We start from the raw sequence: 15,162 nt of genomic DNA on the forward strand, positions 1-15,162 counted from the left end.
GACTCATACAGACCAATTTCACTGCTGAACACAGATGCCAAGATACTCGCGAAAATAATAGCCATAAGATTGAATGGGGTGATTGAGCTGATAGTACATAAAGATCAGGCTGGATTTATGCCAGGCAGAACAACAACTCAAAACCTGCAACGCCTCTATTGCCATCTACAGGGAGATCAGAGGGGGGAGTCCGAGGCCTTGGTGGTGTCCTTGGACGCGGCCAAGGCCTTTGACACCGTGGACTGGGATTACCTGTGGGCAGTCCTACAGAAAATGGGCTTTGGGCCACGATTCATTAAGTGGATCCAGATGTTGTATTCCTCTCCATGTGCAAGGGTGTCAGTAAATGGATACATTTCGGAGGCCCTTGTACTGGAGAGAGGAACTCGACAGGGATGTCCACTATCTCCTGCCCTGTTTGCTATGGCCATTGAGCCATTGGCATGCAAAATACGTTCAGATCCAGATATTAAGGGAATTGCAATAGGTAAAGTGACAGATGTTATAGCATTATATGCAGATGACATGTTAATTTTTCTACAAGAACCAGGGAAGTCTCTGCAAACTATGCTAAATTTAGTGAGTGACTTTGGGAATGTATCAGGATTACAAATAAACTGGGACAAGTCAAGTATGCTCCCGATATCAGGGAAGATACCGAGGGAGTATCGTGACATGTACCAGCTAAAATGGGCCCTAAAATTCAAGTACTTGGGGATTTGGATCACTCCAAATATGCACCAATTCGTTGAGTTAAATGTGCTACCAATTACTACATGGATGAAAGAGAAAACGCATATATGGAAAAAACTCCCAATTACTGTCACAGGACGTATAAATATGTTTAAAATGGCAGTGCAGCCTAAATATTTGTACATGTGGCAAAACTCACCTGTATACATTCCCAAGGCAGTATTCACATCTATAGAAAAAACTATACTGTCCTTTATTTGGAAAGATAAACAAGCCCGGGTTGCAATTAAAACTTTATATAAATCAAAGGAAAACGGAGGATTAGCCCTACCAAACCTTAGAAATTACTATATAGCCGCACAACTGGCACATGCACAGGGATGGGTAAATAATGAACTAGATCCAACTACCCAGGCCCTGTTTGTGGAACAAATGTATCAGTGGGAATCCCCAGTATATTTTTTATTATCTGAACACCCCATGAGTGGAGTTCATCCACTATTGCGACAACTAGCACTAGTCTGGAGGCAGGTACATGGAATCTGGGAATGGACGGGAATAGAAATTCAAAGCCCAATATGGTTTAATAAGAAATATAGCGAGTTGGAAAAAATATCTGCAGATAATATATGGAAAAAAAATGGCATAGTGGAGATAGGACATCTTTATGATAATGGTCTATTTAAGACATTTAACCAATTAAGTATTGAGTTTGGTATACCAAATAATCAATTCTTTAGATACCTTCAGTTGAGACATGCGATACATAAACAATTTGGAGGATATACTTTGGAGACCTCTATATCCCCCATTAAAAAAATGCTACAAACTATGAGTAAGAGGGGGCAGGTGTCTAAATTATATGTTAATATTAACTCAAGCCAATATCCCGAGATATTAGAACGGCTAAAAAACAAATGGGAAATGGATATAGGTCAATTATCAGTGGAAAACTGGAAAAGAATAATAGGCTCAATAAAGTATGCTACATTCAGCATTAGATATCAGCAGATACATTTTTATGTCCTCCACAGGGTATACCGCACTCCAGTGCTAATGCACAGGGCAGGCATAAGGGATAATACCAAATGCCCAAAATGCATGGGGGAAGGAGCAGGATTCTGGCACCTGATATGGGAGTGCCCCCGAGTACAAATTTTCTGGGAAGAAGTGTGGGACGATGTTAAACACACTGTTCCTGATATTGCACAGTTTGGCCCCAGGGCATGCTTATTTGGGTTAGAGTTAGGAGGAAGTAATACTATACAGATATATCAATACATTATAAGCCTGATTACTTTAGCTAAAGTGATGATAGCGCGCACATGGTTCGCGGTGAAACAACCAGATATAGAAAAATGGAGAGCTCTGGTGAGAGACGTGATTAGACACGAAAAGCATATGTACTATACTAGGAATGCATCAGCTAAGTTTCACGGTAAATGGGATAGGTGGTGCAATTCAAGATTGCATATTGAAGAGGCAGAAGATCTGTCGAATGATGGGCATTAGTTCATACACCTAAACAGTAAAGGGGAGGGCGGTGGTGGGTAATAAGTAAACAAAGTATGAAATCACAAACTTGGATAATTAAGACTTCACACCACTAGAGACATGATTTGAATATTAGATATATATAGATATGTGTAAACACTAATATTAGAATAAAATAAAATAAGTAACACAGATGAACATAATATGATAAAATCCTCACAATTAGGGGTCTTAATCAGAATGGATATATAATAAAATGTTGTATGAATTGATAATTGATGATAAATAGAAAGATAATATCTTCTTTTTTTTTTTTTTTTTTTTTTAGTTATGCGTAAACACTAATACTAGAATAAAATAAAATAAGCAACACAGATGAATAATACGATAGAATCCTCACATATTTTGGGGTTTAATTAGAATGGATATATAATGAACTGTTGTATGAACTGATGCCCAATATGAAAATCAGAAAGATAAAATAAACTGGAAATAGTGATAAGCAAATGAATGTACCAAGAGGGAATACCGGGAGTGGGCCGTTTTACATCGTAGAACAACGTTGTAGTTGTTAGAAGACCTGTAATTATGTATTGTGTATATGTTAGTAAGTCATGTTAATGTAATGTATGTTAGGGATGCTGTATGTTGTTTTTTTGTACTGTTATGTCTATTTTTTATATACAAAATCAAAATAAAGAATATTGAATTAAAAAAAAAAAAGGAAGAGCGGCCTAGGTACTAGGTTATGTACACGTGGGTATATGTGACTATGTAGTAAAGAAGCATATACAGATGGAGGGTCTCTGGTTATTGCGGGTCCTGGTGATTCTCTTGCCAACCGTCAGGACCCGCCATCAGGCTTGTGCGCCCCGTTCCGTCTGAGCCCACTGCTACCTCCCCTCCCAGCCACTGACTGTAGCCCCCCGCATCCCTCCCGCCCCCCCCCCCCCCCCTAACCTTGCCCGTCCCCCTGAAGCAGAGACGGGCAGGGATTCCAATCCCCGCCGGCGAGTGACGGGGATGCGCGTGCCCTTCAGATAGAGAGCCTCTCCGCCGGCTCTTGCCAGCATAGGGAATCTGGTGAGAGCTGGCGATGAATGAGAGGCGCTCCATCTGTATGGTAAGTACGTATACAGATGGAGTAGCTCTCATTAGAGCTGCTCCTGGCGATAGAATCACCATCCACCGCCATTTGGCAGCTGCCAGAAGGGTGTGCACGCACACGACACTGGCGCTTCCCGTTCTGACGGAGCTCGCCGCCTCCCCGCTGCTCCCCATCCTCCCATATAGCTGCCTGCACCCCCCACTAACCCTGCCCGTCTCCCTGAAGCGGATTGCGATTTCCTAAGCTGGCTGAGAGGCACTCCACCTGTATATGTGTGTGTGGAAGACCATCTTTTTCCCGAAAAAATAATAATTAACAGAAAAACTCTAGGTGCTTTCAGCAGCCAATTGTGAACTATTAATCCATTACTAGATTTGAAGCTAGACTCGTCTGATATGTAACTAGCAGAAGCCACAGATTGATTAATTACAAATGAAATCCACATACATAAAATGTATCCGTACCGTAGACCGTAAGCTTGCGGACACGGCCCTCTTACCTCTTTGGCTGTTTGTTCCACACAACTAATTATAATGCCGCCGTAGTAGGACATGTTCATAAATAAAACCACATGGTTTTACAAATTTATTATCGGAATTGTTTTTGACCTAGTATATTGACTTATAATATAGAATCAGTATGAATATAGGCGGACTCAGGACACGGTGGTGGATGGGTGTCCCCCTCATTTCTTCCTTTCACAATGTTGACTTTGATTTCAATGGAAATTAATTCAGCGCAAAATGAATAGTACCGGGCCTTCGTTCCCTGCACTTAGTCGGTGTTTAGATTGTGTAACTAGCATTGGTACTTGTGTATTATCTGGGCGCCCGATTTTTTCATTGCACGTTAAAAAATCGCATCGCATACAATCATATCGCAAGCGATGCGATGCAACGCGATTGGACCCAATTTTTAATCGGGACAGGCACCCAGATGCCTGATTCTTATGTTAAATGCCCCCCCAGACCCGATTTTTTATTGCACACCCACCCTGATGGCTGATTACTATGTTAAATGGTCCCCCATTGTTAACGCCACCCCAGTATCAACGCCAATCCAAAGCGTGGCGAGCGCAGCAAGCCCGCGAGGTGCGGCGGTACGCCTCCTCCGACCTTTTCATACCCCCACTATCCACGTTGGCGTGGAGTTGATGTTATATAGTGTGGCGAGCGCAGCGAGCCACCGAGCCCGAAGCGTGGCGAGCCCCGCGCAGGGACGCGGAATACATGTGAAGAATTACGTGTCTGCTCGCCACGCTTCGGGCTCGCTGCGCTCGCCACACTATACAAAATCAACTTCACGCCGACGTGGATAGTGGGGGTATGAAAAGGTCGTAGGACGCGTACCAACGCCCCTTGCCGGCTCGCTGCGCTCGCCACGCTTTGGGTTGGCGTTGATACTGGGGTGGCGTTAACAACGGGGGGGGGGGGGGGGGCATTTCACATAGAAATTTCTTAGAAACCTGGCACCTGCTAATATTAATACTAATTCAGGTGCTGTGTTTGGGATTGTCTCACCTTTAAAAGCCATCAGGTACTTGGCAGTTGAGCATTAACCCAGGAAAAAAACACATGTTCATTTTAGCTATGATGTGTAAGCAGGTGCCAGGTTTCTAAGAAAATCAGTTGTTAGTGTAGGACTTGCAGTGAAATGGGGTCCCTTGGCGATGGGCTGCAAGCTTAAATGCATTGATCAATTCATGAACTAAAACCCCATTATTTATTTATTGATTATTTGAATGTTAAGGTGAGTTAGTTTGTTATAGTGAGTGCTGGGCCCCCTGTGTGTATATATATATATATATATATATATATATATATATATATATATATATATATATATATATACGTGGGTACATAAAGAGGCCACTCTCCAGACTGTTGAAAGTTTTAGAACTGCATTTTATTTTTCAATACTGCTGCCACATTTTCTGGTCAACGTTTCGGCTCACATCAGAGCCTTTTTCAAGACTTGCAGACAGCTTAATACATGTGAAATACGTGCCGTAAACACCTCATGACATCCAAAATGAAGTGCACGCCATCCTGCCTCATATATATATATATATATATATATATATATATATATATATATATATATATAGCGACGTAGGCAAATAATCACGGCACTCAGAGGAACTTTTAAAACTTCAAACAGGTGTATTCAGGGTGTCCAACGTTTCGGGGTACAGGCGCCCCTTTGTCAAGGAAAACAAGTGAATCAATTGATTCACTTGTTTTCCTTGACAAAGGGGCGCCTGCGCCCCGAAACGATGGACACCCTGATTACATCTGTTCGAAGTTTTAAAAGTTCCTCTGAGTGCCGTGATTATTTGGCTACGTCTATTCTATTATTCATCAACGGGCACCGGGGCTTATTTCACCAAGGAGAGTGCCAGCTCGCCACCCGTAGCTATATATTTTTATATATATATATATATATACACAGACACAGCATGTTTCCCTAGCGTGTGACATGATGACGTCACATGCATAAAGGAGAAGCTGAAGCAAGAGAGCGGCAGAGAGCCCAGCAGACACTGCTGCTTCCCCTGGCTCCGACACGTCCCAGGCCGTCCCCGCCCATCCGCCCGCCCATCCTGTACACAGTAGCCAATAGCCGGCTCTGTGTACAGTCAATTAAATCAGTGGGGGGATTTGTCGTCTCTGTCATGGCCACGCCCACGTCGCGGCTGACTCGCCTCTGGTGCTCAGGCAGCGGCAGCATGTCAGTGTGCCGGGCGAGTGCCGATGCCCACACAGGCCCTGCTGCTGCCTTACAGTAGTTTACCCCACTGTTTCCTGTGCTTTTTATATGGCACTGAAATCAATCAAGATCCATATTGGAAGTTCCTGGATTTGTTCTTGTTTTTTTTGCGCACAATTAGGGCGTATTCTCATGCAACAGTACTAGCCCATATTTGCACTTTTCACCAGCATTAGTCAGATCTCACTACAACAGTTTCATATGATTGAGACCAATTACATTGTGCAATCTCCAGTGAACCCATACTGAAGGCATAGCCAGATAAAGAGGGGTGCAGGTGATAATGCACCCCAGATGCCCCTCTGTCAAGTAAACACACCCCTCCCTGAGCACAGTGACATCATTAGCTCTCCTGCTACATGTCACAGTGCGTAAGTAGAACAGAGGTTGCTGCTATTGTTGCATGTAACAAGATATATGATACAGTAGATTTAAACTTTCTATATGTAGTTTAAGGTTGTTTTTAAAAAATCCTCTCTTCCTGGACTCCCCACTTAATTATGATTGCAATCCCCTGTGTTCAAATTAACTAAATATTATATATAGACCTGGGGTTCCCAATCTTTTTTTTTAAATCACGGCACCCTAGAGTATCAGAATTTTTTCACGGCACCCTTAGGCCCCCCAAAAAATAAAAAAGCAGAATGAATATAATGAAGTAGATTGGATCAGTTATGTGATAAAGGGCAGGATTTCCTTCTGTTTGTACATATTTTATGATTGGCAGCCACCAGCACTGGTTTTGCCCATAAATAATTAACCATAAATCTTTTGAATTGGTCCAGGACCACCAACCCGGTGCGCCCTTGCAAGCATCCCAAGGCACCCCAGAGAGCCACGGCACACAGTTTGGGAACCGCTGCCCTAGACAAATATATACACACCTGGGGATGATTTCAGCCACCTGTAAACTAAAAAACAAACAAGAAAACAAAATCAGCTCTTTGTAGAACATAAAGACAAAATATATTAACCCTGATCTTAAAAGCCCTGTTATGTACATTTACAGTACTAGGAATGATGGAATAATATAATGAGGTGGTTTACTGCGAAATCAGGTCATAGAACACTTCATAATTTCTCATTATAATTAAGATTCCGGCTCGTGTACATTGTCAGCAACATTAAATAACAATCTATTTGTAAACAGTTTTATTAGCTGTTAACAGCGCAATGAAAAGTACAATGTAATATCCGCGTCTTTGATTAACAACCTGTATCTTCCTTTATAAAAATCCCGAATCTGCATTGAAACTTGACCTAGAGACCTTATCTTATTTAATTAGGATACTCATTTCAGCATTTGCCATGCCTGTTTCATATTGCGGAATGACCTGCTGAAGCCTCAGGTTCATTTAATCATGTAATGTGATCTTTAGTTGACATCTCCAGGCTAGCATTATAGAATGGTATCTCCAACTGAAAATGAATCACCTAAATTGCAAGACATTTATGCACAGGAGACATCCCAACAGATTTAAGGCTCTCGTCCTTAGCTGCAAGTTCACACCACTCAGCAATAATAGCCAATTATTTTTTTAACCTATAGAATACAGTTAATAAAATAACTATTTTTTTAACCTATAGAATACAGTTAATAAAATAACTATTGTACAGTATCGAAGCCACTATCGCACTACCTATTTATTGCACTAATTATTATCCCACATAAGAACTTAAATATTTCAAGGCCACTTTAACCAAATGAATGCCAACATCTCTGAGCGTTGTTGAAAAATATCCGCTAAAAATGCCATTGTCGCTTACATTTGTTATATAAATTCAAATAAAAAATGTTATGTAAAAAAAGGGTACTTGTCTATTATCACGGTGCCCAATTAGCATACGTATGGCACCGTAGGCAAATCGCATCGCATGCATTTTTTGTGTGCGATGCGATCGCATGCGATGCGATTTTCCTATGTAATTTATTCACTGCTCTTTTTTTGCTCCGGGCGGTGCAATGCAATCTTTTACTTTACTATACACTTATATGAGATGCAATGAGATTGAGGCACCCTAGGAAAATACATAGGAAAATCGCATCGGATTGCATGCAAAAAATGCATGCAATGCGATTTTCTTACGCAGAATCGCCCGCTAAGCAATTTGCTTAGTGGGCGCCATGCTAATACACAAGTACCAAAACAAGATTATATTTCCTATATTAATATATAAGGTAATATTACAGGTCATGATGATGAATGAAAATTTTTGCTTGGCAATTTTCACACCAATTTTGACAAATTCACTCAAAGGGCTAAATTCCCAACCATCTCCTGTATACACCACTGGTACTGTATATACAGTTGCTTTTCATAAACTGGCCTATTTCTTACCACCCAACCTGAACACTAAAGTAATAGCATCCATATCTAATTACCAGGCCTATTGCCCCATATGAGAGCCAACGTTACATTTAGAATATTCAAAAACATTCAATAAATTAACCCATTGCCCCCACAAAAGACACAAGTACATTTATACTGTATTTATATTCGATACAGATTCGATCCCAATGCGCGTTCCCTGTAGTGTAAATCGAATAAGACTATATAGAACAGATCAGTATTCTATAGTCAAATCATCTGCATTTTGCGTACTATTCGATTCGATCCTGATTCGATCGCAATTGAATTGGGATCGAATCGCGAGCAAAATCCCAGACAAATCCCACATCTTCGCATATAGGGTGGATCCTATGATAAGCAATTCCAGCCTTACATATAATAGGATTCACTCGAAGATAAAATATCTCCATCGTTATTGTTCAAACGAGATCGAAGGTATCACAGTAGTCAAACTATTAAGCAATTTAACTGAATTGCTGAAACTTCTTAAAATGTATAAGTAATCAACATAAACTAGGTGGGGGAAGGGGTATGGGTGAAAAAAGGGGGGTGAAAGCACAAGGGGGTGTGGGGAGGAGGTTTGGTCTCCCTCACATCAAGTATGTGCACCGTTTTTTTTTGTGTGGAATGCAATACAGTAGTCTACAAGAAGCGATGTTGATTGGCAAAGGGAATAACTAAATAATAAGCACACTGTATACATTTCTAACAGATAAATAACATAATGTCTGCAATAGGCATGGAGTGGGTTAAACATCCAAGGCTGTTGTTTGACCTTTGGGAAGCATGTGACCCGGGGGTCCAATAAGGACTCAGGGAAGGACAGTGTTGGCTATGATATCAGGGCAGGAAAGGGAGGAGTCTTTCTCTCTTTCCTGAAGGGTTTCCCGCCCTCCCTCCCTTGTGTTATTATGGTTGGGTGGGTGTTAATTGCGTTGGCTGATAGGTGGGAAAGAACGGCAGGTGAATAGAATTAGTTCTTATTCAAATGATGATGCTACGTATATGTTTGCTTTTCGGTGCGCTCGCCTCTCATTGGCTTAAGCCTTCGCTGGATCACCCGCTCGGGGGCAGCACCCCACCCTGATGGGTGGGTAGTCAATGCAGTAGGTCGAGCAGGATACCGCTTGTTAGGGTAGGCTTGATTACGTATGCAGATTGTGTGGGGGGAGCTTAGTTAATTAGCCGTTCTTTCTGGGCCACCATTAATTAATTATTAATAAATTAATCTAGCTTAAAAGTACTAAAATAAATCAGCTAACAATTCCTGCCAAACCTAAGTCTCCGAGTCTTTATTTCAGGTTTAATTTGTAAGTCTTGAAATGTGATGTATATACGTGCTAGAGGTCACACACATCAGATGCTAGGATGTTTAAGGAAAAGAAGAGTCACGCATCGTGTAATTAAATATCAAGGGTGACATTCTATGGGATGAGATTTGTGTTTTTTGGCGAAATTTTCGCAAAAAACGGCCGAAACCCCGTTTTTGCATATTTAATGAGATGTGAAAAATGGCAAAAATCACTGATTTTGCCGCGAAATCGCACTTTTCTTGCCGGAACACGCACCTCATTTAATATGCGAATCCAAGGCAAAAATGTGATTTGAAAAAAGTGCGATAATGGGCGAAAAACTGACGTGAGAAAAACTCTCATCCCATAGAATGTCACCCAATATGTCTTACAGATAGATGACTGGACATGTAAAGGTTTGCTCAGAATGTAGTATTTCCATTTTACACAGAAACTCTTCTGGGAGGAATGAAAGCAATGTAATGTGTTATACCTGTCCTAGTACATACATTTTGTAGTAGATTATCTAAGTCAGGAAGGTTACGTGAATGTTTAGCAGTCCAGAAATTCATAATAACCTTCCTGGCCGTCAGGGCCGGCGCCACCACTAGGCAAATCTAGGCATTTGCCTAGGGCGCCGGCCACTGGAGGGCGGCATTTTGCATCCCCCCCCCCCCCCCGTGCCGCTCGGGTACCTGTCCTGCGGCGCTGTGTATTTAAAGCTGGCGGCAGAGGCAGCGGGGGTCCCTGCAGTCCATTAGAAATAACGAGCGCTATCCGCCGGGCTATGCGGAAGCGCTTCTGTTGTGAAAACACTGGCAGCACGGCGCACGCTGATCTCAGCCAATCAGCGTGCTGCCAGTGTTTTCACAACAGAAGCGCTTCCGCATAGCCCGGCGGATAGCGCTCGTTATTTCTAATGGACTGCAGGGACCCCCGCTGCCTCTGCCGCCAGCTTTAAATACACAGCGCCGCAGGACAGGTACCCCCCTCCCCCGGCACCGGACAGCGCCGCAGGACAGGTACCCCCCTCCCCCGGCACCGGATAGCGCCGCAGGACAGGTACCCCCCCCCTCCCCCGGCACCGGGGCGCCCCCACCCCGACTCGCCTGGGGCGCTCCGGTGCCTTGCACCGGCCCTGCTGGCCGTAGTCACAATTATAGTTAGTAATGGAATCAGTGGTTTATGACTGGCATCAAGATTCCAGTTATCAAATAATAGTGGTGTAGGGAGGAGTTTAACCTTTATGTGTAGGACGGTATCAATGAAAATTACTTCTTATGTTGTTGTCATTGCTTGTAGGAGCATCTGTAACACAGGAATACGGAAATTTCCAGATGTCACTAAAATTTTATCTGTGGAATTAAATTTCATTCTGTAAGTAATACTCTTGTTCTATTATTATTATTACGGCATATTACATCATGACTTCAGCCTGCCCAAGGCTCCTCTTCTCCCTCCCAGCCTGCGGCCACCGCTGGGCAGTAAGTAACAGATGACTGACCCAATGGCAATAACAAATGCATCTGGCAGCCGCCGGGTCAAATCATGTGCTACTGACTGCACAGCGCCAGTAAAAGTTTTGTCAGGCCCCACCCACCTACAAAATGGGCGGGGTAAAAAATTTACCAGGGCCTGTCGGTGAATCCGTCAGACCCCCGGCCTGTTGCCATGCACTTACTGTATGCTATGATCTGCCGTTCTATATTGTATTTATGTCCCGATAACACTTTGTTTTCTATTTATTATTTGGCCGGCGCTGCATATTCTTTAAAAAATACTTATAATACTAAAAAATAATAATAATAAATGTATATGAAGTATCTTTTTCATTACATGTATTTATTTTTTCCCCAGAGAGATTTTTGATAACCTACATATAACGGCAATACCTGCAAACGCATTTCAGGAAATTAACAACGAGTCTTTAACATTGTAAGTGGAAAAAGAAAAAACCTGAAAAAAGTATCTGTACTGTGCGTGTCTGTATATGTATTACGTCAGATTATGTGACAATGTGATACACTCGGAAAGAGACAGTTCTGGATGAAAAAAAAGATTAACTCTTTGGGCAGTATTCAATGAGAAAGTTCTCCGTGTTTTATGGAGAATTTTTGCTTTTTTCGCCTTGGACGGAGCATTTTGCTCTCCAAAAGCGAGCAACCCTATTCAATGTGAAATATTCTCCGTCTTTCTAAGTGATTTTCTCCGTGTCTCTCCGTGTAGCAATTCTCCATCTTTTGATGGGGAGCTGGAATGTGAACTTTTTAACTAAAAGGTTTTTTTTTTTAATTTTGGTGTCAAAAAATCAGGGTTTTTTTTTCTGTGAAGGGGCATGTTATTTTTATTCATGTGCTTATATATATATATTTAATTTTTAAAAAAATATGTTTTTTTTTTTTTTTACACAGTGCAGCCAGCAGGGGGCCGGAGCGCTCGAGCCGCTCATTAGATATTCATATATTCACTGCACCCGATCGTTAATATGCACGATCGGGTGCAGTGAATACTGGGTCCCCCCTGGCTATAGGGGGGGGCAGCCTGTGCTGCCTGGGTCCTGGGGAGCCCCCCTCCCCACCACATTCCTCTGGAGCAGCCAGGGAGACTTTAATCTCTCTGGCTGCTTCCGTCCCCCGGCTCCCTGAAAGCTCCCTGCCGCGGACGCTCGTCCGCTGCAGGGGTTAAGACTCGCCGCGAGTGGCGGCGAGCATCAGCCACATTGAATAGTGGGTAAAGTGCCGTGACGGAGAATCTGCAAACATGGAGAATCTCCGCTAAAACACGGAGAGTGCATGGAGAGCGAAATAAAACGCTCTCCATGCACGGAGAACTTTCTCATTGAATACTGCCCTTTGAGTGCCCAGGGAATTTGTTACAATAGGTGTGAAAATTGCAAGCAGACATTTTCATTCATCATAATGGTCTGTAATGTTTACAGTACCTTATATACGAAATATAAGATTTGACACATTTTTTAGTTGAATTTATATAACAAATGTGAGCGGCGCTAGGATTTTTAGTGAATATTTTGCGCATCTCTCACCGAGATGCTGGCACTCAAAGGGTTAAATATGCCACAAGGATAAGAAGTGCAATGCAATATAAACTAAGAAAATGTAAGCTACCGATGGAGCCGGCCTCATTCTTGCAGGGGCTGGTGATAGTATCGCCAGCCCCCGCCAGCGGCAGGCGCGTGCCCCATGGCTACGGAGCTGTCCATGGGTCCCTGCTGCCTCCCCTTCCCCCGATTCCCCCGGTGCCCCTCGCCGCCCCGCTGTCCCCCCTATCCCTGCCCGTCTCCCTGAAGTGGAGACGGGCAGGGACCCGCAGCGGCGCCGACCTGAAACTGGGACGCGTGTGCGAGTGAGCCGGCGATCGCCAGCGAGGACATTCTGGCGATCCCCGGCCAAGGAAGAGAGGCGCTCCATCTGTACTGTTTAAATGTACTTGATTTCTAAATGAAAGTACCCACATTGGTAAAACTGCTTCATAAAAAAACAGCATCTCCCACCCAAAATTAGAATGTGAGAATGAAGGTTAGATACTGTACGTATAAATAAACACAGGTAATTAAAAATGAGAAGCTAGGGATTAAGCTCATAAGAGATTCAACAGCAGTGATTAACTGGCTTATTAGCCCGTAATAATGCGGTTCTATAAATAAGAACATGTGAGGACAGACAGGTCGGAGTGAATGCTGACTGACTGTAGCACATTTCCGTGTGGACAGCCAGTATTTTTCCTGTGAACAATCGGAAGCAGAGGTTCGTTCACCAGTTACTGCTTTACAAAAGTCATGTAGGGTCGTAGGTCGTGTCATACTTGCCTACATTCTGGCTGCCCTTTCCGGGAGAGGGCAGCCAGCTCAGGGGGGGGCGGAGCTGTGGGGAGTGAAAAAGTGGTGGGGACGGGTGGCTACTTACTTGTGGGCGTGACCAGAACAATAGTGCTTTTTTAAGCCACGCCCCCGACGTGCAATGCCATTTTTAAGGCATTGCACGGCAGTGGGCGGGGCTAAAACAGCACGATTCTTGTCATTCGCGTCATTTGACCCACGGGTCCTGGGGTGGTGTGTGTGTCGCGTGATCATGGCGGCTTTGCAGGAGGGTTGCCCTTCTTTCCGGGGCGCCGGGAGGGGGACCCGATTTCCGGACCCTCCCGCCCATTCCTGGAGGGTAGGCAACCCTGTCATAAGTAGTTTTTATACACATCTACACTAGCTGCAGGTGCGCACTGATTTGGGATACACCATTTTGTTCGATTTGCACCAGGGTGTAACCTGCCAAGGGGTGATACCAAAATGCCGACTCCTCTTCAGTGATAGGAGCCAATTGCTGCACTGTAACATTATGTGCAGCACCTGGCTCCTGTCACCATGTAGGAGCCAGCAGTGCGGTCATTCTCGTCTCCAGGTGCAGCCTGAATCTCCAGAACCCATGGAGTGACGAAACGGGGAACTGGGCAGCAAGTACACACACTCTTACCCACAATGCTGCATCCCCTTTTTACCAGCAGTGCACAGGCATTAAACCGCATGCACTGGGTGTTACCATTACAAATGACACCCATTTAGAGGAGGAGCCACACTTATTCAACCCAACAGCACGCCTAAATGTGGGGTTTAGAACACAGCTGTTGGAGCGTGCTCAGACGCATTGAGGTGCGTTGAGGCACGACAACATACAGCATGCAATACACATCTCCACCACTGGGTGGATAATGTTCCACCAATCCAACGGCGGATGGATATACAGATGGAGCCTGTCTCATTCTCGGCAAGTGGCACGTGTTTCCGGGTCCCCTAGGAAAGTCATTCATAAAAATAGCGTACGGTATATACTGAAAAACGCAAACGATGTGTTCCAGCAATCTTCCTGCAGCAGATACAGCTGAAGCGTAACTGATGGTAAGGGATCGCTGTTTAAATGAGCATGTGTCGCTATCACCAGGTAGCGGATAAGTGTGCCGCTCCTCCACTTGGAGACCCAGTTCGATACTTAAAGGCCACCGGAATCCATGTGAATAAAATATTAAAACAATCAGTGTGACTATAGGTTCCAGCGATACCTTAATGCCCCATATGCTGGTACTTGTGGTTCTCCAAATACCACCATGTGGGGCAGGCTTGCTGGGACCTGTAGTTCAACTGTAAAGGCCAATATTACTTTATGGAAAAGCTATAAACCCCACACTCACCACCCAGGGGTGCAGGTAATAGCCCAGGGCTTCAGCCCAGGCCTGGGGTTCCCCGGAGAGGACTTTATTTGGGAACGGGGGTTCCCCACCTCCCCAAGAATCTACAGCCTGGGCTGACTAGTTAGAGAGGATAATGCTTTGGCCAAGTGTCCCCCCCTGGCTGTGGCATTACCACCCAGCTTAGTGAGCCCGGTACTGGTTCTGAAAATACGGGGCATCCCCACACATTTTTCCCTGGTATTTGTAGAACCTGGGCTCG

The 15,162-nt window shown here is 43.9% G+C and overlaps 1 protein-coding gene across 2 annotated transcripts in view; it reads left to right on the top strand.

Annotated features, from left to right (window-relative positions):
* Positions 1 to 15,162, top strand: part of LHCGR (luteinizing hormone/choriogonadotropin receptor) — a 132,267-nt gene that overhangs the window by 87,994 nt on the left and 29,111 nt on the right. For both annotated transcript variants that reach the window (XM_083175275.1, XM_083175274.1), the window contains 2 exons: positions 11,010 to 11,084; positions 11,565 to 11,642. In XM_083175275.1, the coding sequence (XP_083031401.1) occupies positions 11,010 to 11,084; positions 11,565 to 11,642 (153 nt within the window). The remainder of the gene's footprint in view (positions 1 to 11,009; positions 11,085 to 11,564; positions 11,643 to 15,162) is intronic.

Source organism: Crinia signifera, chromosome 3 (genome assembly GCF_055691185.1).
Source record: "Crinia signifera chromosome 3, ASM5569118v1, whole genome shotgun sequence".
In the NCBI taxonomy this organism is placed as follows: Eukaryota; Metazoa; Chordata; class Amphibia; order Anura; family Myobatrachidae; genus Crinia; species Crinia signifera.